Source organism: Hyaena hyaena, unplaced genomic scaffold, assembly GCF_003009895.1.
Source record: "Hyaena hyaena isolate Hyena2069 unplaced genomic scaffold, ASM300989v1 scaffold_772, whole genome shotgun sequence".
NCBI classification, from domain to species: domain Eukaryota; kingdom Metazoa; phylum Chordata; class Mammalia; order Carnivora; family Hyaenidae; genus Hyaena; species Hyaena hyaena.
The window spans coordinates 559184-586648 of record NW_024081404.1 but is presented as its reverse complement, the minus strand read 5'-3'; the positions used below and the strand labels follow the sequence as shown (position 1 = coordinate 586648).

Below are 27465 nucleotides of genomic sequence, written 5' to 3'. Positions count from 1 at the left end.
CTGGTCCTCTTCTTCCCGGAGAAGGAGGCGGCTAGGAGGAAACCAAGAAGCCCCTGCGCTGGGGGAGGGCAGGGGAGGGCTACGCTGCCAGCAGGTGAGACAGAAGTACCAAGAAACTCGCAGGTAACTCACCCTGCAATTGATGGACACTCTAATTTCCTTTTGGTCAAGAGAATGTTCTTCTACAGAGCATTTTCTGTGCCCTAGATTTGGGCAGAGAAAGTTGTTAAAAATAGAAGAAGAAAACTTTCAGGTTTGGGAAATGCAGGATTTGCCACTGAAAGGGGAGCTGAATTTTATAGTAAAAACTCCTCCCGCGTGTGAATGCCTCAGAAGCAGTGATTTTGATATAACCTCCTTCGAATATTCAGTCCACACAGACACTATCATATTTATTTCAGGCCTAAGAGCATGAAAGCACACATATTTATGAGCAGGGAAGCTTGAAAAGGATTCCTTCCAAAACCACGAAGCAAATGTCATCTACGGAACATTCTCTAAGCAGTCAACATGAAAACACTCCCTTTAAAATAAGAACTGGTTGAGACAGAACCAACTGATCACGAAGTAATCCTAGCATGTGTCATTCCCTAAATGAAACAATGACACCATATGCCCTGAAATGGTCTCAAATGTTTGCCTCTCTGGCGGTTGCTATTGGGTGGGTGATTCTCAGAGCCAGCAAAGTGAGCAGCAAGAATACTGGTGTGAGCCCTGTTTCAAAGACAGTTGCATACTATATTTATAGTATCAACAGTTTAATTGGGAAGTTTGGTACTAATGATGTAAACACAGCTGGCACATGTTCAGTTTAAACAGACACGGCTCACTCGCAGACATTAACTCACACTTGTCTGCTCAACACCCGTGGTTAGCCGCATCCCACAACTACGAATCCACGCAAGACATCTCAACAGCTGTATCAAGAACAAGATCCGGCAACTTACAGGCATGCTACTGGGGCAGATACGTACCATTCGTGTTTAGACATTCTCAGATCATATAATATTTCCTTGAAAAACCGTGAACGATCTTCAACAGTTACAGCATAAAACATGAAAGTAAAGGTTAGTTCAAAGAGTGCACACAGAGGCTAAGTAAAGTCACCATCTCAGTTTTCTTAGGGTTGGTTTCATGTCTGGAATGCAGAAATTAGGAGGCACCAGGCCAGGTCCAAAAAAAAAAAAAAAAGGCTTCACAGCTTTTAACAGCATGATGCACAGAACTTGGCAGAACACTAAAGGGGCAGGCATCTCTATTTTATTATAAAGAGGGGACTGTGAAAACTTCTTTTGCATGTTCTGAAAGTCATGTGGTCTATTTTTGGGTGACAATAATGAGTGATTTCGGTAGATCGCGTATCATGCACAGAAGGTTTGTATTTTGATAACAAAAACAAGGCGGTGCCATCAGCAAGGGTATTGGGCAAATCTGAATCCTATACTCCATGAGGAGTTATTTCTGAAAATAGTCCTATGATGGAATGTGTCCTGTCAGTGGTCTGGATCTATTATAACTACCTCTCTCACTCAAAACCTAGATATGTGTAACACTTTTATATGTTAGGCTACAGAATAATTCTGTTCAAGAGCAAGCCATTATAAGCAATTTGCTGGAAATCCACACGTTTCTTTCATGGGATCATCAACATTTCAAACATAAAGGAAGGGCACTCTCATGAATACTCCCTGACATAAGGACAGAGCTCAAGAATGAAGCAGCCTGGATCTGTTCTACCTGGGCCCCAACTGGTGTTTGGTCTCAACTGGCTCCACAGTGGCCATATAGCTTCTTGACCAAAGAATGTTCTATCAAAGAGAGAAAGAGAGAGAGAGAGAGAAAGAGAGAAAGAGAGAGAAAGAAAGAGAGAAAGTAAGAATGACAGAAGGGCAGAAACACAGAAAGACAGACAGAAAGACAGAAAGACAGACAGAAAGACAGACAGAAAGAAAGAAACAAAGAAAGAAAGAAAGAAAGACAGAAAGAAAGAAAGACAGAAAGACAGAAAGAAAAAGAAATGGAGGGAGAAAGGAAGAAAGGAGGAAAGAATGAATAAATGAATGAAAGAAGGAAGTAAGGAGAAAGGAAGGAAGGAGGAAGGAAGGAAATCAAGAAGGAAGAAAAGAAAAAAGAAAAGAAAGAAAATCTGAATAGTTAGAAGACTTAAATGCCAAACACGAGAACAAATTCATCCAAAGGAGGAAGAAATAAAGACTATCAAGTACTGAAGTACTTGGTGGATAAAAGGTAACCAGAATCACGACGAACAGGCCCTGAAGCCACAAATTAAAAACAAAATGTGAGGCTCCTGCAGTGACCATCAGGCCTGCAGAAGTTGAAAACCTCACGGCTGAGTTATTAATGGTCGCCAAAGTTGTTATGAACATGGCCAGGTTTTAGGCAGTTTGAGAAAGGTGCTTCCTTTTTTGTCTTGTTTTGGTTTTGGCTTCAAATCCTCATGGCTGCACTTAACAAAAGAGACAAAGGAGAAAAGCCCAAAAATCTTGGAGAGGGTTTTCTGTGCAGTCACTCCCATTCTAGCCCCTGTCAAAGTGAAAGAACAAAGACAAAATAGAGCAATAAAAAGCGAAAAGAGATCCCATGTCCAGATGACTTGGAAAAGACTTGAGTGGAATCAAAATGTGATATCTTACAGTAACTACGACCTCAAAGAAGAAACCACACTTAATTCTCCCAAGTGGAATGTGGGGAGCCAATCAGAATGTATACAGAAGCCTTTCACTGTGATTCAAGCCACTAAGTGTGTCATATAACCAGAATGGGTTTGCTACCACCAATGTTTGGCTGAGGAAGAGCAGGTTTTAGCACTGAAGTTCCAGTGCTTTAGAACAGTGGTTGTAAACCAAGGAGGCCTCAGCATTATTACAAAGAATCCAGGAATCTGTATGTGCCCGGACATTTAAAAAAAAAAAAAAAAAAAAAAAAAGTCTTGCGTACTTTTCAAAGGAGCACAGATGCTGTCTGTGATGAGCAAAATTAATTTCAATATTACTGAAGGCATGCTGCATTTTCTTAATTGATACTAAGCGTATCTATCATCTTGTCAAGTTGACGATGTCTTGTCAGTTGCTTAAAATGTTTGACTTTTATAAACACTGGCTCTGAAACCAGTAGATTGGGATCATAGTTTGACAACTGGTAGTGTGTTTGATGTTTGGCAAGACTTTGCTCTGCGCCACTTGCCCTGGCCCTGTGAGACCACAGAGGCTCAGAAACCCATGCAGGCAGGATGCTTTCTTTGGGAGTTCCAGCTGTGGATTTTTCCAGTACATCTCTGACTTGGCTGTGTAGTCCTCTGGTGATGTTCAAGATAACAGAAAAGACCAGGGAGAGAAGTGCACCCGCAGGGGTGGGCTGCAGTGAGTGACACTCTAAAAGAGCACCAGGATGGTCATTAAGAGGGTCAGATTCAAAGCCAACATCCCAGTGACACCTGACGAAGGAAGATGGACCACAGAGCAAGACTTTCTAACCTGATGTGGCGAAAGAATCTAATTCCTCTGGCTGCCATCATTCAAACCTAGTCTCACTGCTTTACACACACTTAACCTCCACTTTCACTTTGAATGCTCTGCACTTTTCAAAGTCATCTTTGACCTGAGAGTGCCCGAGGGTATCTCGACTCTGCAAGAGTTAGAGGGCTCAACTCAAGGTTATTACCAAACGAGGGAGATAAAAGTGCAGAAGCTGACCTTTTCCTCTGAAATGTCAGGATTCAAGTCTGGGTATCTGAATATTAGGACGCTTGCTCTGCCTTTGTGTCAGATGCGTACTTGATAAACATCATGCATGTTAAAGAAATAAAAGGCACAAGCAAGCTAACCCCACTGTCGTGGAGTGATAAGTGGGAGTTCCCCTTTATATGGGGGTGTGTGTGTGTGAGGTCCACTCTGCCTGGGATTAGGCATTCAAGTTTGGCCTCTTTATTCCTTCTGTAATATTTGCATCCCTCCACAAACTCGTAGAAGAAGAAACTCCAAGCAGTCAACCTTTCCTCTAAGTCAAATACTAAGGGTGTAGTTCTGTTCATGGAATCCACAGAAACTTCCTATCAATACTGGGATGGATGTCATGAACAGACAGGCTGAGTACATTTGCAAAAACAACAACAACAATAACAACAAACTAAGGTTATCTAAGTCCTGTCAAGAGTTTTATCCTTTGATGGAATTGAGCCCAAAGACATGGCTAACTCATTCCTTTTCAAGGTGGACACTGCAAGATTTCATCCAGAAAGAGGAGAGTCATGCTGTCCCCCGAGGAAACAACCCTATCATTTATTTTCTCTAGGCTGGCGGTCACTTCCACCCTGCTCTGCATTTCAATCACGATGCCTGGGCGAGGCTGTCATCTGTGGGGGTAACATCGCGGTAAGGACCTCAGAGTTCCCATCACTGACTCCAGGAGAATGTGTACGGCAGGTTGCAAGTCAGACTTAGATGTCTTTAGCTTTTTTTTTTGTTTTGCTTTTTAATGAAGCTTTATGCAGAACTAATTATTCTCTAACGCTGCATCTGAAATCCAAATGCGCAGTGCCTGGGAAAGAGTGACGTATATGCAGGAATATGTCATGTTAACTTGGCAAGTACCAGAGAGAGAAGAACCAAAAAGACACAAGAGGTTTATGTTGACTGTGATGCAGGGTCCTGGGCCACTTGATTCAGGATCATCAATGGGCTTCTTTCAATGCTATTTTATCTAGGAGCTCATTTTCTGTTTGACTTGCCCGTTACTAATTAGAAGTAATTTGGCAAAGTGGGAACATGGTGAACATAGACAAAGAAATTTATACTGAAATCATAAAGAGATTCTGGTCAAAACAGAACTACAGACTAGGATCTAAAAGGCCTCTCCCCCCACTACGCCGACATCTCACCCTCAGAACTTACATGAGGAAAGGGCTCTGGGGACCCCAGAGCAGGCACTGCAGAGGAGAAACACGCTACTTACGCCAAACATTTGTCGGAGGTCCGGGTCTCGGAACCGGAAGGGGATGTTGGAGACGTGCAGCCGTTTGGGCTGGGACTTGTTTTCTGAGTTTTCGGAAGGTTGTGTCTGGGGCTGGCCATCCGTTGGTGCTGCGTCATCTGTCTGCTAAAAGGACAAGAGTAAGAGGCTCTGAGTGGACCCGTGTGCTCTTTCCAAACTGCTTTTGCTTCCCCCAAATGCCAGAACAAAGGAACAGGGACAAGGAAAGAACTGCTGGATCGTTCGTTCATTTATTCATTCGTTCATTCACTCATTCACTCACTCACTTGACATTACTGAATATACCCTGAGAGCCTAATGTGGATCTGGGACTCAGTAGTGAGAAAAGCAGACAAAACTCACTGCCCTAGTAGAGCTTGATTCTTACGGGGGAAGGAAAGGCAATGAGCTCATTAATAAAGATAGAGATGGCAGAAGGAGAGCACCAGGGAGGAAAAACAAAGCAAGGGGGTGGGTGGTTGGTGTGGAGGTACTGGGGGAGTCTTAATAGGCAGAGAAAACCTCATCACTGAAGGTAGGAGAGGGTGTAGCCCGTAGTCAAAGGTGTCCAAAATCTTAAGATACTGCCTACCTAAATGCTGTGACTGTGAAGATAAAATATTAGCAAATGTGATGAAAGGCTGTTTGGTATTCTGCAGTCCAAGCAGCCATCTGACTGACTGAATTTATTTTTAAGGCTTTAACTTCTTGCTTCTTGATTGTGCAGGGCTATGCTGTCCATTACAGCTGACCCCGTGTGGCTAGTTACATTTGAATGAATTAAAATTCAATAAAATGTAAAATCCAGTTTTCCTTCACACTAGCCACCTGTCAAGTACTCAATAGCCACAGGGTTTAGTGGCTTCCATGGGACACAGTGCAGGCCTAGAGCATCTCCAGCATGGCAAGACATCCTAAGGATCATGTTGGTGTAGATAAGGTTACATGATTAGCATAACTCATTACTCTGCTTCCCGTTCTTGCCGAAATGAAAGTCTGGACAACATGCTATTACACTGGCACCTACGTACAGGCAGAAACTAGGAGAAAAGTCACGGTAGCATTTAGTATCATGATAGCCACAATGGGTATGGTACTCTTGGTTCTAGAGATGCTTCTAGAAACTTTCTCTGCAATTAGCATCTTTTGCCTCTGGGTGGCAGTTGATGCCATTCACATCAGTCAGTTGCTTCTCCAAAACCATGATGGAAAACCCACGTGGAGCCCATCAAAGTGATAAGCAAGGAACCAGCCTCACATACTTATAAACAGTTTAGAAGCATATAACTGAGACAAAAGAATCAATGCAAGCAGCCAGGTGTAAAATAATAAAGGCACAGAGAAGGAAACAATTTCACACAGTGAAATATATATATATATTATATTTATATTTATATACATGTTTTATATATAGATATAAATATTTTATATATGTCATATATATCAAAATAACATGGGCAGAATTAGTGACTGTCTTGTCAAGATGTGTGTTTCCTGGCAGACTTCATTTCCATTCTCCTTCCTAATATATCCTGAACTGCATTTTGATGCTTTAAAAAAAAAAAAAAAACTTTGATTATATATGGCAGAAGAGGAAGGAGAGAGAGTCTCAAGCAGGCTGCATGCCCAGAGTGGAGCCTGACTCAGGGCTCGATACCACGACTGTGAGATCATGACCTACGTCGAAATCAAGAGTCAGACACTTAACCCACTGAGCCACCCAGGTGCCCCCTGAATTGCATTTTGAAGTTGAGACCTCCCAGTGTCTGGTAGGTTACTCTTCCAAGCTGGTTTGGTATCAAAGGCCCCATTGGATGACTTCTTCAACTTTCAAGTGCTGTCATGTCAACAGCAACAATGCACTTGGTTGTGCTGTTGGACTGAATAGCAGGAAGATGGTGATAATTCTCTTACCTGGAAAATGAATAATAATAATAGCGCACACCTTGTAAAGCTCTGCAGAGACTGACTGCAATAACGTATGCCAGCTTGGCAGACTTCTTGGCATATGATGTATAGTCAGTAAATGGAAAGTAATGAATTTTTTAGAGTTATGCTGATTTTTTTTTAAATGTCAACACAAGGAGTGAAAAAGCCTCTCTAGGTAAAGGAAAGGTTCTCATTTTCTTGTTAAACACATTTTTCCTGAGCAACTAGTATACACTGGATGTGTAAATCAGTCCTCCAAACACAGGGAGTTCTCAGTTCAGAGGAAGAGAAAGAGGGTAGAAAAAGACAGTTGCAAGGCTGGGGTCAGAGGAAATCACAGAGAGATGAGTAACTTTAAATCAGGGATATGCTGCATGTCTGGACATCCCGAGAGGCTTGCCAGTTCTGGAGGTTATGTTGTGAGCGGGAGATGTCTAACAGAAGAGATGAAGGGGGCTGATGCTGTACCCACAGAGGGCAAAGCACATGCAAAGACACAGAGGTGAAATAATGTTCTGGATTCAGGGAGGGGGGGTCCACGTGTGATGACTGGTGGGTGCAGGTACATGTGAAGGATGGACAGAACTTGGGGGGGTACAAGAAGTGGTTTTACAAAAGGTCCTATGCATAGAGCAAGAATATGTATTTCATGATAAAAACTGTGACGAGCCACTTATGATCATCACGGGGCAGGATGGGACCAGCACAGGAAGCCAGAGCTGAGCAATGGCTGACAAATGATACATGCAGGGTGAATGGCTGGCTGAGTCACTGACTGAACAGGTGAAGGGATTACAAGTGTATCAATAAGGTAATGAATGAAGGAGCTAACGGTCCACTTGGCATCTTCAAGTGATAGTTGAAAAGCAATATTGTAACAGCGAGGCTCAAACAGAGCAGAAACTGTGTTTTCTCTGCTGGTAACTGGAGGTTTCGTTAACACAACCAAGCCAGCAACATGTCCTTGAACCACATGGTTGGGGTCTTAGTACTCTGACCTAAGATGTTAAGTCAGCACATGCAGCTGCTGAGACCCTGAACTTGCAGGCCTAGTTCCTCCTTTCCTCTGGTAAGAAGTTGCAGTTCAAATGCAAATTAAAACAAATTCCTTCTCATCCCAAGAAAGAAACTTAGATTTGGATTTGTACAGAACGGCTGGATGTTTCAGCTTAATAAACCTAATTAGGAATTACAGAGATTATGATTAAACATATTAAATGATTAATAGCATTATGCCGCTCATGTGAAAATTAAAATTAATCATCTTTAGTCAAACAGGACTTTGGAGAAATCTTTGCGTTGTTCCCTTTGATAAAAAACATACAACGCTCAATTAATCATTTTGTAGCGTGGGCATGTGTACGAATGCTCATAAATTGTTATGTCGGGATACCTGTGTATTAAAGGTAATTTTTAAAGATAACATGTAAAATGGAAAACAAACCAACAGTGTTCCAGACATTGTGAGTGAATGGAGAGGAGAGGGAAGAGGAGAACATCAGGATCCAGAGGCTGAGAAAGAAAAATGGATCTGTGAGCTCGAGCACACCTGTTTACGCACTGGGATGTAACTAACACAGTGGGGACCAAAGGAGACAGGGGCCACACAAAATAGCTACTCCGGAGCCTGGGGCATGGTGGCAGTGAGGCCTTCCAGAGTGTTCCTCACTGACTTTCACAGTGAGCATGTCAGGATGAGGGCCTTCCTCTTCCTTTTTCCTGCGAACTTTCAGGGAAAGCTTATTCACGACAAGCCTAAGTTTTAGGTTGCTGTAGTCTCCTAAGAAATTACCACAAACTTGGTAGCTGAAAGCAACAGTAATGTACAACTTCGAGTTGTGGGGGCCAGACATCCACAGTGAAGGCGCTGTCAGGATCACACTCCAGAGGAGGCTTTGTGGGAGAGCCCATCTCCACCTCTTCCAGCTTCTGGTGGCCTCTTGGCTTAGAGTTGCCTTCCCCCAATCTCTGTCTCCATGTTTACGTGGCCTTCTTCCCTCTGTGTTTATGGGACTCACATCTCCGTCTGCCTTTTTCTTCTTTATAAGGACATTAGTCACTGGATTTAAAGCTCACCCTAGATCTTGGCTTGTGATCTTTAACTTAATTATACCTGCAAGAACCCTTTGTCCAAATAAGGTCACATTCATGGGTATACAAAGGTCAGGACATGGACATATTTTTTCAAGGCCACATGCAACCCACTATGAACCCTTATAAACAAGAAAACAACCTGGAAGTGCATGTAGAACGGGTAGCTGTAATCAAGAAGTCGATTCATTTTCTAACACTTTAGGTGGCATGAGGCTCTCCAAAGGGTGGCCTCACACCAGGTCTAGAAGAAGAGAGAATGTCTCTGTCTGAGCTGTCCCAGGCTCTCATCTGTCATACTGGGAACTTTAATCAGTTCCCTAAACAGAGGAGACTGAAGTCTTCTCTTTGCCAGCCCGGGCTCTCCAGCTGCTGTTCTGCACCTACCGCTGGATGTAGTGAAACCCTTCAGCTGGGCTGAGATGCACTCCACCAGCCCTCTGAGAGGCACCTGATACTCTGAAAACAAGGAAAGGTCTGCTGGTTCCCTGAGCCTACCACTGTACCTCACACAGATGGCTAATGTGGTCACAGCATCCCTGAGAAGGTCGGTGAAGCTTATGGCGAATGCCCAGAGTGAAACGTCTAAGGACAAAAATAAAATACTGTGGAAATTCTAACAAGATTGCCCAGGGAACTGCACATTTGGATTGTGTATTCCCAAAAGTCAGGGGCTCCCTGCTAGGTAGCTACATCACCCGAGGCTGGTGCCTGGCAAGGCTTCCTTGGAACTAATTGCTTGAAGAAGAACTCTTGATTTATCCCTGTCTGATTTTTTTTAAGTATCATTTTGGCTCTAAAGTGGGACACAGCTGAACTGGAAAGATACCTCATAACCATGTTTGGGAGATCAGAAGATAGAACATAAAGACCAAGCAAATTACTGCTGATCTGCTCATTCAGAGATGAGAGGAAATTGAGAAATCATAGGATGTTAGTGGTGGAAGTAGAATGGCCAGGGGACTTTCCCTCTCTGAACCCTGTGGTCCAGACTCTCATCCGGGGCTGTGAGGTTCATTATGCTCTGGCCCTGATACCCTTGCTTTTTGAGGCTCCCCCAGTCCTCACTCACTGGCTACCTTGTACCTCCTTCCACATACTCAGCAAACTCCCTCCTCAGGCTTCACGCCTGCTATTCCCTTCCCTGGAGAATTCTCTCCCCAGATGCCTGTGTGGCTGGCTTCTCCCCTCTTGCCCATCATCTGTCTGCCCAGACATCACCCATCAGAGAAATCTTCACCTGCCCTGTTATCTAAAACATGAGCATCTCCTGTCTCCTTGTCCACTCATTTTATCATAGTATGTATCACTTCCTGCTTTTATATTATATGCTTCTGTTAGTTTCTACTGTGCCTGTCTTCTCCCCACCAGAATGCAAAGTCCATGAGAACACAGACTGGGGAGTTTCTACTCACTGTTCTGCCCCTACCCCCTAGAGCAGTTTCTCCACCCAGAAAGGATGATGTGGGGGCTGCTTAATTCTTTGACGTGGGGCTATCCTGTGCACCATAAGATGTTGGCTCAGCGGCATCCCTGGCCTCCATCCTCTAGATGACAGCCAAAACTATCTTTTGGGGCTCAGGTGTTTCCTGTGGGGGGGCAGAACCGTACCAACTGAAACCGCTGATCTGGGCCCCATGGTAAGTTCTCAGCAAGTGCCTGTGGCACCAATGAACAGGTCCGGCTTTGCTATCAGTGAGCTGAACAAATGCTAACAAATGTCCCTCACTCTTAGTTGCATATGCATGGAATCATAAATGTACAACCATCTTGGACCCTTCAGAGTGGGATAATGTAATCCAAGTCTTGGAACAGTTAAGTCCCATGAATAAAGAGGGAATACATATCGTTACTATTATGAACAGTGTTAAGAATCATCAGGTTTTGTTCTCTTCTTGGGCACGTGGATACCATCAACCCTGAGATTCAGCAGCCCCGTGACGCAGGCGAGGCTGCAGGACCTCACACGAATGGAAAGTCCATTCACCCTATGAGGTGGGTTTCCATGCAGAGGCTCCCAAATATGCTCATTAAGACGGCAAAGCCAGCCTCTACTCTGGCCCAGTTAGAGGGCCCTATTAGGAGGCAAGACGTGTGCTGCAGAATTTTTCCTAATAAACAAACTCCCCAGATATTGGCACAGGTTATAAATGTTAAGAAAACACCACCAGCACTTTAATCTCCTGAAGATCACTTAGTGCTTCCGCGAAGACCTTAATAAAGAACCGCGGGGCTCCCTCTGCTATAATCGTTCCTAATTCAATGAATAGCTCTGAGCAACCCAAGGCTAATCCTGGTGAAATTGGATTTTGATATCGACCAATCCGGGGATGACTGTTGGAGAGAATCCGCATGTCTTGTATGTGCCTTTCAGGGTCTGGCCCCGTCCCACTGTCTCCTCTCTGAGCCCATGAGGCCCTGCTGAGCTCACCTGCCTGCCATCTCCCAGGGATGACCAGGTATCTGGTGGGAACCTGGGCAGAGGATATTTGTAGCTGGGCATCCCTGAGGTAAACTCCAGTTCTGTCACATACTAGCCCAGCTTCTTAAACCCTTCTAAGCCTGTCTCCTCAGATAAAGTAAGGATAAAAGATTCCATCACCGGGCTGTCTGTGGTCTCAAGCTGCTGGAGGCAACACAGGTGACCATCACAAGGACTGATGAGTAAGATGGGGTGAGGCTGTCAGCAGAAATCAGAATTCGGAGAGAAATCAGAGATCTGGAAGCACAGTGCTGAGTGCCTGTAGTAGGGAGTCATTCCTGAGAAATAAAACAAGAACTGTACCAAATTATATTTTGCCACCCCAAAATATGTCTCTTTGGCATAAGGGTTATTTCGGGATGATTATTTTTGAGAAACAGCAGACACAGGAGAAACTGAGAAAAGAGTAGAAGTTACCCTTTTGTAAGAGACATTTACATTTACAAGGAAACTCTCCATTTATAGGGGTGTCTTCTTCTCAGGAGGTACCAGGAAGAGAAAGTAACTAAATCTCTAGAAACTCTCTTTAAAGGAGAAGGCAAGGACCTAAATCTGCCTAACAACCTCACCCTTATTTACTGTACTTTTCCTGATAACTTCCCCTTTCTGGCTCCCCAGGCCCCTCAACATCTTATGTCTTTAGCTGGAGATGATGTTTAAGCTGGTGGCGTGGGCCATACCAGGGAGTTACTCAGTTTTCCTGGGTAGGTTCCTGTCTACGGGAGGTATAAATGTTATTAAATTCCTATTTCTTTGTCTCTTTTATCACGGGGGGCAGGTTTCAGCCAAAAACCTAGAAGAATACAAGAAAAATTATTTTCCTCCCCTGCATGCAAATTAAAAACACGTGTACTCATCACACAGCACTAGATACAGTTCAAGGGTGGTGATCACACACTGTAGAGCAGCCCATTCAATAAAATAAAATACGAGTCACATACAAAATCTTAAAGTTTCTAGAAGCTACAGGTCTAAAAAGTTAAAAGAAATCTAGAAGCCCCATGTCTAAAAAGTAAAAAGAAATATGTAGAATTAACTTTAAGGATGTATTTATTTTAATCCAATTTACCAAAACTATTATTTCAGTGCGAAATTAACGTAAATGATATTTTACTTTCTTTTTTTTCCTAAGTCTTTGAGATATTCTGTGTAAGTTGTACTTATAGCTCATCATCTTAATATGGACACTGTATTTTCATTAGAAATACCTGATCTATATTTAGACTTTGAAAAACTGACAGGTGAATAGCCAAGATTTTCAAAACACACCTAAAAGGCTTTTAATAATGGAATCAAGTGTCAGTGTCTAAATTTTAATTAAAGTTGAATCTAATTAAAAATTCAGTTCCTCAGTCAGACCAGCCATGGGCTCAACAGATACCTGTAGCTGGCAGAATAATGCTCCCTTCGAAATGTTAATATCTTAATCCCTGAATTGGGAGTTCAAAGACTCCCTGAAGGGAACACAGATACCCACGGATCCCTGGATAAGGACCACTGCTGTGCGAGGGCATTCCCCTCTACCCCATCCTGAGTTGAGACATTTGATGCTGAATACTACCATTGCCTGGTTGCTTATAAGCCTAGTGTGGAATCGGCTAATGGGTCTGGAAGAGGGTATTGAATATAAAACTGTGCTGAGGTCCCACTATGACCCTGGATTCTTGGTGGGCGCTTTTCATACCTTATCCCACTGATCACCATTAACAGTTTGAAAACCTGAAGCTCGGAGAGGTTAAATCACCTGTCCAAAGTCATGCAGCTAGAAGACGGCAGAGCCAGGACGGAACCTAAGATACCTAACTCATTTGCTAGACTCCGTATTCCAGCCCTCAATGGCCTCTCAAGGCCAAGGTGAAGGTGCTCTAGAAAGTCTAAAAATGGCCCGGCCCTAAAGGACGACTGCCAAGCACTTGCGTAGAGGAGTGAAGATTCACTGGAGGTCTACCTGCCTGAGCTCTCCACCTGTGCTGGAGCCAGAGTGATGAGCTCTGTGAACAGGGCCCCATCTCAAACAGCCAGCCCAAATCAAACCAAACCAGAATGCTTCCTCTGAGCTCTAAGAGTCCTGTGCTCCTCTCAGTTGAGCCCTTACTAAACCAAAAATGTTTTAATATCAGATTACTTACCTCTCTGTGCTACTAGAACATGAACATCCCAATGACAAACACTATACTGAATCATTTTTGAAGCCCTTTGCTGTGCCACATGATGTACACTCAGCAAATATTTATTTCATTCTAGGACACCTCTTTGGGTCCAGCTTTTTTCTCCATGGACATCCCAATTCTTCCATGAGGGTGTGAAACCTAACGCCCAAGACAGGATGCTTATGAGCATGGTGTTCTTCCAGTACAGCCTAGTGAATATTCAGCTTCTCCCCTATCTGTAAGCTTCCTCCCCTCCATGCCCAAAGTGCTTTATAGTGATAAATAAAAAGTGTCCTTTTGAATAGCCAGCTGCTGCTTCCTCCTCCACCAATCAAGTTATTTCTCAGAGAGAAAAGCTTGTGAGTGTCTTCAAGGCATTATTTGATTAAGTTGACAATATTATGTGAGCGATGGTTGAGTACCCACTGCAATGTACTTTGGACCAAATTGATTTGTGTAACGAACACTTGCTCTGTCTCTTCTTGCAGCCTGAATAGTGGTCTTGATTTAGCCAGTAATGCTGGGCGCCAAGTGAATTTACAGGGTCCACAGTCCCTCTCTCTCAATCTGGAGAGAATAGCAAGAGCCAGGCTGGAGTGGCATAATTCAATACATTGTACTATAAGCTCAGAAAATAATATCACAGAGCTCTGCAATATACCTATTTGATTTGATTTGTAAACCTGATAAAAAAGCAATCGAGAAAAGTTCAGGGGGAAAATATATATGTTCTAAGCAAAAAATGTAACAATATTGAATGTGTACAAAGAACCAAAGTCCTGGATGGGGAGGGGGAGAAAATCATGCATACTAAATCAACTTCATACCCTGAGTTAGACAATATTCCACATTCTCCATTTAAAACGAAGCAAGATTGTGCAAAGTTATTTTCCATTAAAAATAATAATAATGGTAAGCCCAGGGAATGTGAATTAAAACCCACGTATCAGGTTTTCTCACAATCCTACTTCAAAACGGGGCTCGTGCAGATTCACTCAGCTTCCTGCTTTTTCATTTTAGCTCTGTAGGCAAACAAATAAGTTAATCACACAGCTTTGGATGTAGTTAATGCCTCCTTCCTAGCTTGGTGGGGTGGATTCCACAGCCAGGTGACACAGATTTAAGAAACTCATCACATTTCCCTCAACCCAAATAAATTCAATGCTTTGCCAGAATGATGAAATTCTTCAGAGAGCAGAAGCACTGCAAGACACAGAAGGGCTGACTCAAATTCCCTTGCTCCTTTTTTTTTTTTTTTTTTTTACCCTTTGAAAGCATAGGATGAGCATACAAGGGGCTAAGTGTTTAATACATCAGTAAAGGTGATGGGCTGCAGAGGTATCTGTATGAGTACACTAGAGCTGCAGTAACAAAATGCCATGGACCTGGTGGCTTCAACCACAGACATTTACTTCTCCAGGCTCTGGAGCTTGGAAGTCCAAGATCAAGGTGTCAGCATACTTGGCTCCTGGTGAGGTCTCTTTTCCTGGCTTGTAATCTCCCTGTGACCACTCCTAGTGGAGGGAGAATGCGCTCTCTCTCTTCTTCCTTTAAGGACACTGATTCCCACAGGGGGACCCTACCCTCATGACAGGAGAGGGGACTTAATTCAGTCTACAGCAGCATCATTAAAGCAGAGCCTGCAAATACCTGGGAATATGACGTGTTTTGTCCTGGGGAGAGAAAGGAGTTTCAGTGGGCTTGAAACCAGCTGTTTTATCATCTAATCATTCAAAATATATTTATTGAGCACCTACTATCCATCCATCCATCCATCCATCCATCCATCCATCCATCCATCCATCCATCCCTCGGGATATAGCAGGTGGGGTTGGGAGCTGGTGTCTACTTCTCAGAGGACAGGAGTTGTAAGACTCTAGAAAGAGCTCTTTCCTTCTCTATGTTCAAAGTTTCAGTTTTTAGTTCTAGAAACAAGAAATTGAAAATAACTACCACTACTAATAACAAAAGCAATAAGCATTTGTAGACTCTGGTACAAACTATGGGTTTGAATTCCAGCTCTACCACTTCCTAGCTGTGTGACTTTGAACAAATTACTTAATCTCTCTGGACCTTATTTCTTGCATCTAGAAAACAGAAATATTTTTTTAAAATGTTTTTTTAAATTTATTTCTAGGAGAGAGAGAGAGAGAGACAGCGTGAGCAGGGGAGGGTCAGAGAGAGAGGGAGTCACAGACTCTGAAACAGGCTCCAGGCTCTGAGCTGGCTGTCAGCACAGAGCCCGACGTGGGGCTCGAACCCATGAACCGCGAGATCATGACCCAAGCGAAAGTCGGACGCTTAACCGACTAAGCCACCCAGGGGCCCCTAGAAAACAAATATTATTAGCATTGCCCCAGGCGAGTCAATATATGTGAGTGTCCTTCCTGGCCCATAAGTATTATGATGATTAACATCTAGAACAGTGCTTGACACCTGATGACCGTTTAATAAACACTAGTCAAATGATTAGCACTCTGTTAAGCTCTTTGCATACATTATATTTCATTGCATCACCTGATGACTCAGAAAAGAAGATTCTATCATCTGTCCCCATTTTATGATAAAGGAACTGCTGTTTAGAGGAGCTGAGAGCTTCTTCAGGATGCTCAGCCAGTACATGGCGGACAGTGTGGGAGAATGGTTGAGAGCCCGGACACCACAATTTCCTGAATCAAATCCCTTAATGACATCTACAGAAGATACAACAGTTTTCTGGCCATGTGGTTATTAACAACTCAGACCAGGGGTGCCTGGGCAGCTCAGTCAGTTAAACATCTGACTTTTGATTTCAGCTAAGGTCGTGATCTCATGGTTCTTAAGACTGAGCTCCGCATTGGGCTCTGTGCTGACAGTGTGGAGTCTGCTTGGGACTCTCTCTCTCTCTCTCTCTCTCTCTGCCCCTCCCCTGCTCATGCTTTCTCCCTCTCGCTCTCAAAATAAATGAATAAACTTAAAAAAGAATACCTCAGGCCAATCCATTTGAAAGCTTCCAAAGTCAATATGGTTCAAATACTCTTCCTATTACTACAGACCCATGTCCTCATAGACCTGTGTCATGATGGACCTGTCTCAGGCAGGGGACACTTCCTGCTTCTCTGCCCCTACTATCCAGCACTTTGCTGCCTCTGGGATCCTCTTCCTCCTTCTCCTCTCAGGTCTTGGTGTTTTGGAGTTGGGGGCTGGGGGAAGAGACTGAAGAGGCAGAGGGGCATCCAATGAAAGAAGATGCTTCTTGGTGCTCAGAAGTAAGTGCCTCTCTCTGTTCTCTCTCTCTCTCTCTCTCTCTCTCACTCTCGCTCTCTTTCATTCTGCTCATGTGCCACTGGTGGTTTCTGTGGGAGTGGGGGAGCCTGAGGTGTCTGTATGCTTGGGTTGCTTGGGGGCGGTGAACTGCCAATCCTTTGTCCTCTACTGCTGCTGAAGGTACTATATCTTCAAGGTCAGCATGCAACACTGCCCACTCTCCTTTTAGATAGGGATCCCTCCTTCAGCATTGGTTTCCTGAGCATCCTAAAAACTCCTTCCTTGTCCTCTGAACTTCAGGTTCTTCCAAGAGCCAGGGCAGATGGCAGGTGTCTTACCACATTCTCCATGACAGTTCTTTCCCATCCTGCTGTTTGCGACTATGCCAGTGAGCCTCCACGCTGGTAAATCCCCAGATAAGAAGCAGGCACAAGTCTCTATGTTAATAACATCCCTGCACCCAACTACTTTAAGGAACATGTCAAGTTCTCCCAAGAACTCTGCACTGCTTCTTCTGCAAAGCCTTCTGCTTTGATGGCATCACTAAGATGAGCCTTCCATTTCTCCAGCTCAGCGAGCATCCATCCACCTGATGGAGCCGGTGACCTCCCCTTCTTGCTGGCAGCCCACTCTCCCTCTCCAGGAGTGATTCTCTTGAAGCTTTATCCTCACCCCACCTCAGCCTCCTGGTTTTCTTAAACCCATCCCACTCAGAAATCAAGGCCAATTTAAATATCGATTTAAAAAGGAAAAATGTTGATATTTTTTATTGAATCCTCAAATCCACACAGCTCAAAGATTTTTCCCCCTAACGTATTATGCAAGATTTAATTTAACCAAATGGCAAATCTATACACTATGCAAATTTTCCAGGCCTAAGAAAATTGCTGAACGGTTGCAGAAACTCGGTGATGAATTTAAGATGGAACTGATCTCAGCTAAAATCCCAGGATTTTCCTTACTAATTACTTCTTTTTTCGTATAAATGCTTTGAACAAAGAGACAAGCACTGTGAGGGGTTTGCTCTGGGAGTCCTGGGGTTTTCCCAGTATACCCAGAGACACGTGTAGATATCATTCTTTGGAATATTGATATGTCTATTCTCCTTTATTAGACAAAGAATCCTGTCACATAAAGTACACAGTTTCTGCAAACTGACACGATTCAGATTACTTCTGAGTTCCAGATCCTCTTCATCAGTGGGCTAATTTCTCCTGCACTGGTGGGTGAGGAGGAGTGTAAATATATGCTAAGAGATGGAGATACTAAGAAATATACTCTTGAAAATAGAAATGACTTCATCTTCGCTCCAGTTTGCTCTTTACCTAGACAGCAATTTTTTCCTTAAAAATGCCATATGGAAAATAGAGTGACTTTGTGGGCCATGCTGTCTCTGTTGCATGTGAAAACAGCCACAGGTGGTATCTAAGCAAACGAGCATGTTATGTTCCAATAAAACTTTATAATGGAAAAAAAGAAAGGGCAGTGGGCCATAGTTTGGCATGATGGTTCTTATAGAAACCAGTACTCTGATCTACTCTGTTCTATGTGGCTGTCATTTGAAGAGCTCCTGCCTGTATAAAGAGCATTTGTTAGATGTGAGGCGTACAAGACAAAGAAGACGTACCCAGAGCTCATGGGATCTCCTGGTACGTCAGGGGACAAAAACAAGGAATGATACAATCACAACACAATGGGTGAGCTCTCCAACTAAAGGACCTTCAGATATATAATTCAACAAGAGGGGAATATGGAAAACCTCTTGGACAGTCTTATTCATCTTAGCAATTACATACTAGTGGGGCTCACAGATCTAAACGTCCAACTCTTAAAATGAAGAGAGAAACGACTAACCAGTCCTGGGCTCTTTCTCATCTAATCATGTCATTCAAGGCTTTAAGAAGGAGAGGCAAGACTTGAAGTGTTTAGATACGATGGTAGCCAGGATGTTGGGTGCCCATTTCTTCATGTGTGCGAGAGGAATGGCAATTCAGCTCCCTCTCAGGTCCCAGAGAAACAGAGGGGATTCTGCCCCAGAAACTGCTTTGGCCATTTAAAAGTGCTATGTATCTGTAGTCCGTAATTTCCATTGTTCCTGGTTATGCTACTTAAAAAGCAAGATTTGCTCACAAGACAGGTGGCAATATGATGTCTGATGACATCACTCTGGCACCAGAAAGACTCTTAGTAGGGGCCATGCACCTGAGCAGAGTCGGATTCAAGGTCAACTCCTGCCAATTTCTCACTATGTCATATTTCTTGGAGGAGATTTATTGCACCCAAATAAGCAAAGGCACTAATTTAGGCAGCCTTGCAGGTACCTGTTGGGTCTAAAAAGCCAAGACTGAGATTCAGGAGGGTGGGCTGAGTGAGGGGCCTACCTTTGTAGGGGTTCCTGGTCACTTTAGCAAGATACAGCCTTTGTGGTCTGAAAGGTAAACAGGCTTGCCCACAGGTGAGATGTATACTACCTCAGTCTATCTCCAGATACACCCTTCAGGTCACCTTTAAGTCACCTGGGAAAGCTTGCTGCAAATGATTTCTGGTGGCCACTCCCAAAGTAACTATTCTTAACTGTAGACCCAAGATGAATTATTTCAATAACCCTCACGGGTGACTCTGATGTACTCTAGCATCTTCATGGCCACTCTTTCATTCCCTGGGTAAGCAACAGTGTGAGTTTCTGTGTCTGGAATGAGGTTGACCTTGGACATGTTTCTCCACCCCTTTACATCTTACCTCCCCTGGCTTTAAAATGGGGAGTTGTGAATTCATTCACTCAAAGACTACAGACTGACTACCTTCAATGTGACTGGAAAAGAATCAAAGAACGAGGGAGAATTAAAACCCTAAAGCATGTAAAGTGCTTACCAGTGGCTTAAGGCATTCTGTGAGCACTCAGTAAACATTAGTCATGGAAATTCTTAACTTCCCTCCATGTCCACCTTCCAAAGGCAGAATCATTGTTTAGAGGACAAATCGCAAACCTTGGGTTGGGTCTCTCTTGTGAATCAGGGTTTGTACGCAGCACCACCTGGAGTGCTCTTGATTTGGGGGGCATGCCTTTCTCCTTGATTAAAACTTCTGTCTAGAAAAGAGTCTTTTCTGTTTTTAAGGTGGATGGGCTGGGGATGCAGTGGAGGCAGGTGATGTTTCAAATGAGTTTCTCTTCTAAAAGCCGAGCAAGACTTCCTTATGGGACCTCAGATGTGCTGAGCTTTTTCTAGGAGGTTATATATATGGAGAGAGATGTATAATGTATACATCATAATACAATCACAAAGTTGAATTCCAAGTAAGGAAGATGGAACATTCTGATGGGGAGGCTCACTGCTGACTGATTATTTGATGCTTTCGATCTTTTATATTGAATTTGAGATTACAAGCCTCCTTTTCCATTCAGCCCTGCCCTGCAGCTTTTCCTGACATTTTGTTATCTTTGCATAAGCTTTTCAGGACGGGCCTCTGAACCGTCCTCCCGTGCTGGCTGCCAGGGAAACAGGATTACTGCCTTATTCTTCAACATGGAGCAAACACACTTCATTGAAGGTAAAATAAAATAAAACTTTGGAAAATTTTTATTCAATTTTTAGAGAAACCTTTTAAGATGAGTAACAGCGGAGTTCATTTAGCGTAGCTGCCCATGAGCATTTGCCTGGAATATGAATCCCATCTACATTTTTTAGATGCTTATCATATTATATGTTACTTTCATATACGTACTTCAAATGTGCTCTAAAAAAAGGCTGAAGGCGCTGGCTCAGTAATTTCAGTGTGCACCCGGATCACCTGGGGAGCTCTTTACAAATGCAGATTCTAGGGGCACCCAGGTGGCTCAGTCAGTTACAAGTCCGACTTCAGTTCAGGTCATGCTCTCATGGTTTGTGGGTTCAAGCCCTGAGTTGGGCTCTGTGCTGACAGCTCGGAGCCTGGAGCCTGCTTCAGATTCTGTGCCTCCCTCTCTCTCTCTGCCCCTTCCCTGCTTGTTCTCTCTGTCTCTCAGAAATAAATAAATGTTAAAGAAAATTAAAAAGAAAGAAGAAATGCAGATTCCAGGGTTCCAGCCTTTTCAGTGCCTATTTTATCAGCCTGGGGTGGAGCCAGGGAGGTGCCTGGGTTGTTGACTTTTCAGGGATTTTGTGAGCCTATTGTTAAATATGACCTTTAATAAAAATTAAATAACATAATCCCACAATTAAATAAAATATATAAAAAGGTAATACATATTCAAAACTCACTGCTTCCTAATTCTTTTACTACATCTTACTATTATCTATATGCTCTTGAGGTTTTCCTGGCTTTTGTACCTTAAGGCAGAGATACCGTACAACAGCTCCTGTATGTCTTTAGTCAACTCTGCGTTCGGTGGCGAGGCACTGGTAGCTTGAACAGGATGAGGATGGGAGTATTTACACCATGGAAATCGGCAAATGCCTCACCTCAGGCTCCTGAACCACTGTCCCACCTCCTCAACCCCGCTGCCCCCCGCCCCCCCCCCCCCCCCGGCAATTATTAAACACCTACCAGCAAGCACATCACTGGCTGGAGCCAGCAATATTCATTTGTAGCAAGCCAATACCAGACTATTTTAATAAAAGTAGTGTCTGGGCCACAGTTTAAGAAAATGCTGATAAAGCTTAGAAAAGCCAGTCCCCAAAAGAGATGTTGTGTTCTGGTCATTTTGCCACTGGCTCTAAAACTCTTCTTGGCAGGAATGTAGGGCCAAGTGTGGACAAAGGGCTAGATGGCAAACTCAAGGATATCTGGGTTCCAGGTCTGGCCTCAGGACTTCTGTGTGACAGTGGAAAAATCAGTTACTCTCCCTGAAACATCAGTTCCCTCATCTGTAAGATGGGTTTTCAATACTCGCTTCACAGGTTCATGGCAAATAAGAGTGAAGGATGATATCATTAGAATGTAGCCTTGAGCCTGACTCCTACTTATTGTTTAGTAACTAGTAGGTGTTTCATGATGACCATGGTGATGATGATGACGGTGGTGGTGGTGGTGGTGGTGGTGGTGATAATGATGGTGATGAAGTTAAGGTGTTGTCAACAGAGGCATTTGGGAGAAATCCCTTGAAATCACGGAATTATTAGATGGATATTAAGTTACCTCACTAATCTGAAGCTAAGAAGGTTCTAGGAGGAAAAAAACCAAACAAACCTTTATATTTCAACTTCTTCATTTAAACAACTATGTGCAAACAATAATAGGGAACACAGATACAGAAAATATACTGATAGTACCGACTGGTTCCCATTGATTCTATCACTGATCCTCATGACATTTCTATGACGTTGGTGCTGCAAATATGCCCATTTTACAGATGAGGAAAATAAAGTTCAAAAGGAGGTCCACACAGCTAGTAAATACGAGAACAGGTCCCAGAACTAATGTCTAGAGCTTGTAAGCCACTGTCCTTGCCTTCTTAGAAATGAAGTTTTTTTATCCACAAGAGATTGCTGGAACTCAAAGCAAAAACAGGCGCAGGAAGGAGAAATTGAAGGTCAAAGTTCCATATTAGATTACTTATGAAAAGCTCACAATATTCTAGAGCTATCTGTGACCTTTGAGGGAAATAATATGTTCCATATATTTATCCTGGGTGATATTATACCTGAGAAAGAAGGCTGAATTATCCAAACCACTGACTGCATGAGTTAGGCTATTTCTGATCTTCAAGTACCACAGTTTTAATGAAAGGAGGGAACCTATACAGTTTGACAGACAGGATAGAGTCAGAGAAAAAGGACCACAAGCACCATCGAGAGACAGGTTTGAATCCGGTTCTGAGACCTGGATGAAGAGCGATGTGATCCTGGGCAGAACCTGAGCTTCATAAACGGTAGCAATAATACTTAAATTGTAGGATGTCATGAAAATTCTACCAAAGTACATATTTAAGTGCTTAGCACAGTAATCAAAGCAATAAACAGGTGTTATTTTTTTTCTTTTAGATTATAATTTCATAGTAAGGTTCAACAAATATTCATTAAGTGTATGGGCTAGGTACAATTCTAGATGCTAGAAACGACATTAGAGAAAGCAGATAAAAATTCCTCCTCAAGGAGCTTATCTTCTAGTGGGGAGAAGGTGATAAGCAATAATACGGTAAACGGAACACTGCAGAGTATGTTGAGGTGTACGCACCATGAGACAAAACACTGAATATGAGGACTGCAGTGCTAGGGAAAGTTTGACATTTTTAGTGAACGGTTTTGGAGAAGGTGACATTTGAGTCAAAATTTGACCAAGAGTGTTGAGCCATGGGGATAGGTGAGGCAAGAATGGTCCAGACACAGGGACACCCTGTGCAAAGGTCCTGAGGCAGGAACATGACGAAGAGTGAGTCTGGTGCATAGTGACCACAGAGAAGAGAATAGGAAATGATGTCAGAGGTAGAGTGAAGTGTCATGTACTAAGGCCTTCTAGGCCACTGCAGTAACTTTAGCTTTAAAAAAACAGCTTTATAACTTTTGAAATATATTTAGATTTACAGAGGTCTTGCAAAGATAGCAATCCAGCTCATCCAGCTTTCTCTAAAGGTAACGTCTTACCTAACCATGTGTATTCATCCAAACTAAGGCGTTAACATTCACATATTACTAACTACAGAGCTGATTCAAATTTTCCCAGGTTTTCCCACTAATGTCCTTTTTCTGTTGCAGGATCCAATCTTGTGTATCAAGTTGCATTTAGAGGATTTTGGCTTTTACTCTGAGAGAAATGGGTGAGCCACTAGAGGGCTTTTAACAAAGGACGGAGATAAAATGACTTACATTTTCGCAGGATTTCTGGGTGTTTTCTTTCTCTACTTAAATCTGAGTTGAGAACAATAGGATGGGAAGATTACTTGAATTGTAATTTAACGGGCTCTCACTTAAACCCTCCTTACACTACCCCCGAGAATAGCAAATGTCCTTTATCAGAGTTTTAACAAAAGAAATGGCCCAAAACAATCATCAGGCATTTTATAAACACAAAATCCGACGTTACTGCTAAATAATAAGTATAATATTCATTTCCTTAGTGTTCCACTTGATTTTTATTAAGGCAAATGCTAATTGTCTCAACATCTTGGATTTATGTTACTCCTTTCTCTCTAATAGCCAAGTATTTTCCACTTGTATTTTCTTAATTGTCTGAACTAATAAGCTTGCCTGGTTAGAACACGGTGATAATGTGGCCAAAATTACAGGTTTGATGTCAGGCCTCTGGCTTTGCATAAGAAAATGAAACAAAATATGAGCCCTCCACAACTATAAAAATTGTCCCAAATCGGGGCTCGTTAGGGTATATGTTGGGTGCTTGGGTTGAAAAAGGGTTGGGGCTAAAGGTGCCTGAATCTTGTCTGAATTCACTGACATTCAAAATCAGCTGCATACCTTCAGCGCTGGTGTGCTGTGAGCACACTCCTATTTCTGATGAGACACAGATAGGCTAAGTCTGTTACTCAGGCTCCATGTTCCAATAGCTCATAATTCAGAGGCTGAGCTCAATAACCTGAATTTCTTAGTTCAGATTTTTTCTCTATCCCCACTGTGCAACCCTGAGTGTGTCAGCTAACCTCTCTGTGCTCAGGCTGCTAATCGGTGCAACTGACTTTTACAGAAGAGTGCATAAAACACAGGCTTGCTGTGAGAATAAAATCATGCACAGAAAGCATTTAGGATATGCCTGGAAGATAACCATTGATGATGAGATGTTCTTGGAACGATGAGGATGCTGTCTGGTCATTTTGCTGGTGGCTCTGCTTCTGTAGCCTCATCCTACAAAATACTATGTTGAATTGAAGCTATCTGTCAATTTGCCCCTCACTCAACCGTGAGCTCTGAAAGAAGAGGGTCTGGGTCTTCTCTTCGTTATCCCCAGTGCCTGGTGCAGAGCCTGGCATATACACTGATGACTTCGGAGCAGGAGCAGAGGAGAAGTCTTCCGGAAGAGCTCTCAGGTGGACAGTCTGGACTGCCGCTGGGGATGGAGGTCACTATCTACGAGAAACCTTGTCTCTTGCTGTCCTCTAGAACCGGCCTCCTTACCCCTGAGTTCATCAAGGCTGGGTGGTGGTGGTCCACACGTGTGGACCGAGGCAGCTCAGTCCATCCTGCGGTGAGAATGTCCTTACAGCTGGGGCTTAGCACACAGCTGCATCCAGGCAGACACCCAACAGCACCTTCCAGGATGAGCTGTACATCCTAACCCTAAGGTCCTGGCCACCTGGAGATCTTTGCTGAGTTAGTGATTCCTGACACCCATTTCTTCCTTCCCTATTGGGTGTACAACAGGGTTTGGCATTGCCTGGGGAGCCTGTACATCTAACCTTCACATTTAGTGGTTATTCAAAAGCTTTAAAAACCTGTCGACATTGGAAAATTCTAAAGCGAAGGAAGGGAGGGAGGGAGGGAGGGAGGGGGGTTCTTGCTCTTGCTCATACTGGAATATCTCATTTGCTTAGTGAGAGGACAGAGGGCATATGTCAGAGGAGATTTGAGAGTGGTGAACAGGCCACGTGAAAACCAAAGGAAACAAAGAGACGGGGCCTTGGAAATGCTCAAGACATAACTCTTATGGGGTCAGGAACTATGGTTTTCTCTCCTCTGCTTCTGCAGTGCATAATAAGAATCGAGTTGAAGTTTAGTTCAGATTTTGCCTTAAAAAGCATCGTATGAATTAGCATTGACCTGCTGGGCACTCAGGCCATTGGTCTGCCGAGGCCATGCCCCAAAGCCCAGCCCTGCACCTTTTCTGAAGATACCCTGGTGCTGGAGAAAATGCTTCTGGAAAATGTCTTCTCAAGTCCTCTATCTTCCAATGCTTAAATCCTACACCTGTAGACGTTAATGAAATATTCCTGTCTTGGTTTTTATTTTTAAATCTCCTCTAACTGCAAAAGAATATCACGTTCTCACAGTCAAGGAACTAAAGAAGCATTCTTGGGAATAAGTAGTAAAATTCCTCTATAGAAAAAAGAGGTACAGACTCAGAGTGGGGGAGATGATCTGAAAACAAAGCATAAGGATCAAGCTATAATAATGCTCTAAAGATATTCTCTACTGCGCTGACATGGGATTGAAATGGGGAGGGAGGATTATATGGTGAATATACAGAAGTGGATGAAGTCTCATTAAGGGATTGTAGGGAAGGGAGGCAATTCTGCCCTGAACATCAGAAAGGATGGAGAAGTGGAAGATGGAGACACAGGGCCTTTGCACATGCTATTTCCTTCAAGGGTTTGCCCACGAATGACCAGCTCTTCATCTTTATGTCTCGACAGAAATGGCACTCACTTGCAAAGCCTTCCCTGACCACACTGTCTAGAATATGTTGGTAAGGAAACTCTCTACAGTGACAACAGTAAGCAAGCCCTGCCAACCTCTGTGGTGTCTTCTCATCTTGGCTGATTTCAAGCTACAAGCATGATGTCACTGAAGACAGTTATGGGAAAACAATGCTCACAACTGGCTCTTGCCAGTGTCTTGACACACCTCACTGACCTCGCTGAAATGACCCCACATATGTAGTTACTTATCGATTATCTCTTCCCCAAAGTATGTAAGCTCAGCAGGTTGGAGATCTTTCCGGTGTCAGTTGCCACTGTGTCCCCAGAATCCAGTAGCTGGTACCCAGCAAATATACCCTAAATATTCCTTATCTGGGTTCCCCCTACTTGCCTTGTGGCTTGGGAACCCTCTGCATGCAGTAGTCTGGGGTCACTACTGAGCTCATCTCACTTACATCTCTTCTCTTGGTGCTCCTTGTGATCCAAAGTCTACAATCACTGCTCCTTATCCATGGAGCACTTTTTTTCGGTTGGTTCAGGTGGGAATGCAAATCCAGCCCCTGGTACCCCCCCCATATTAAGGGAGCAGAAGCCCTGGAAGTGTTTCTTGCATGGATGAATGAGGATGTCTGCGTCTGGGTGAAGGGGGCAGTCACTGTGGTTACAGGGAATGCTCAAATGCAGAACATCTGAAAACGCACCATCTGTGCCCTCCAGTGAGTCCAGGGGCATTGTACATGTTCTAGAAATTTCTAGTGCTTCCTATTTCTGTTAGGTTGGGATTAAAAATTGGAATCCTTTTTTGGGCACTGTTTGTTAATATGAAAAGCATCATTTAATTAGGACTAATATAAGATGCCCTGTAGAGTGATAATTTAATAATTTGGCCGTTTTATTTATACAGTGCCTCCAGGCTCCTCATTAAAAATGAAAGAGACATTCGATGGGACGACGTGGCTTTGCCACAGCAAACATTCCAAGTGCTCTCAGATCATAAAGCCTACCCTCTGGGCATCGTGAGAGCCATCTCCCTAGCCTGGGAGGAGATATTTGTATTGCCAAATTAACCTTCATGGACGGCGGTCCCAGAAACCAGTTGTTTACCCTGGCACTTAATGACAGTCTCTAGTCCAACCAAAAAGGAAGGAAGGAAGGAAGGAAGGAAGGAAGGAAGGAAGGAAGGAAGGAAGGAAGGAAGGAAGGAAGGGGAGGGGAGGAAGGGAGGGAAGAAGGAAAGAAGGAGGAAGGAAAGAAAAAGAAAGAAAGAACAAAAGAGAGAGAGAAAGAGAAAGAGA

The 27465-nt window shown here is 43.4% G+C and overlaps 1 protein-coding gene across 9 annotated transcripts in view; it reads right to left on the bottom strand.

Annotated features, from left to right (window-relative positions):
- RBFOX1 (RNA binding fox-1 homolog 1) overlaps nt 1-27465 on the bottom strand; it is a 620770-nt gene that overhangs the window by 124502 nt on the left and 468803 nt on the right. For all 9 annotated transcript variants that reach the window (XM_039218656.1, XM_039218661.1, XM_039218662.1 and 6 more), the window contains exon 4: nt 4972-5115. In XM_039218656.1, the coding sequence (XP_039074587.1) occupies nt 4972-5115 (144 nt within the window). The remainder of the gene's footprint in view (nt 1-4971; nt 5116-27465) is intronic.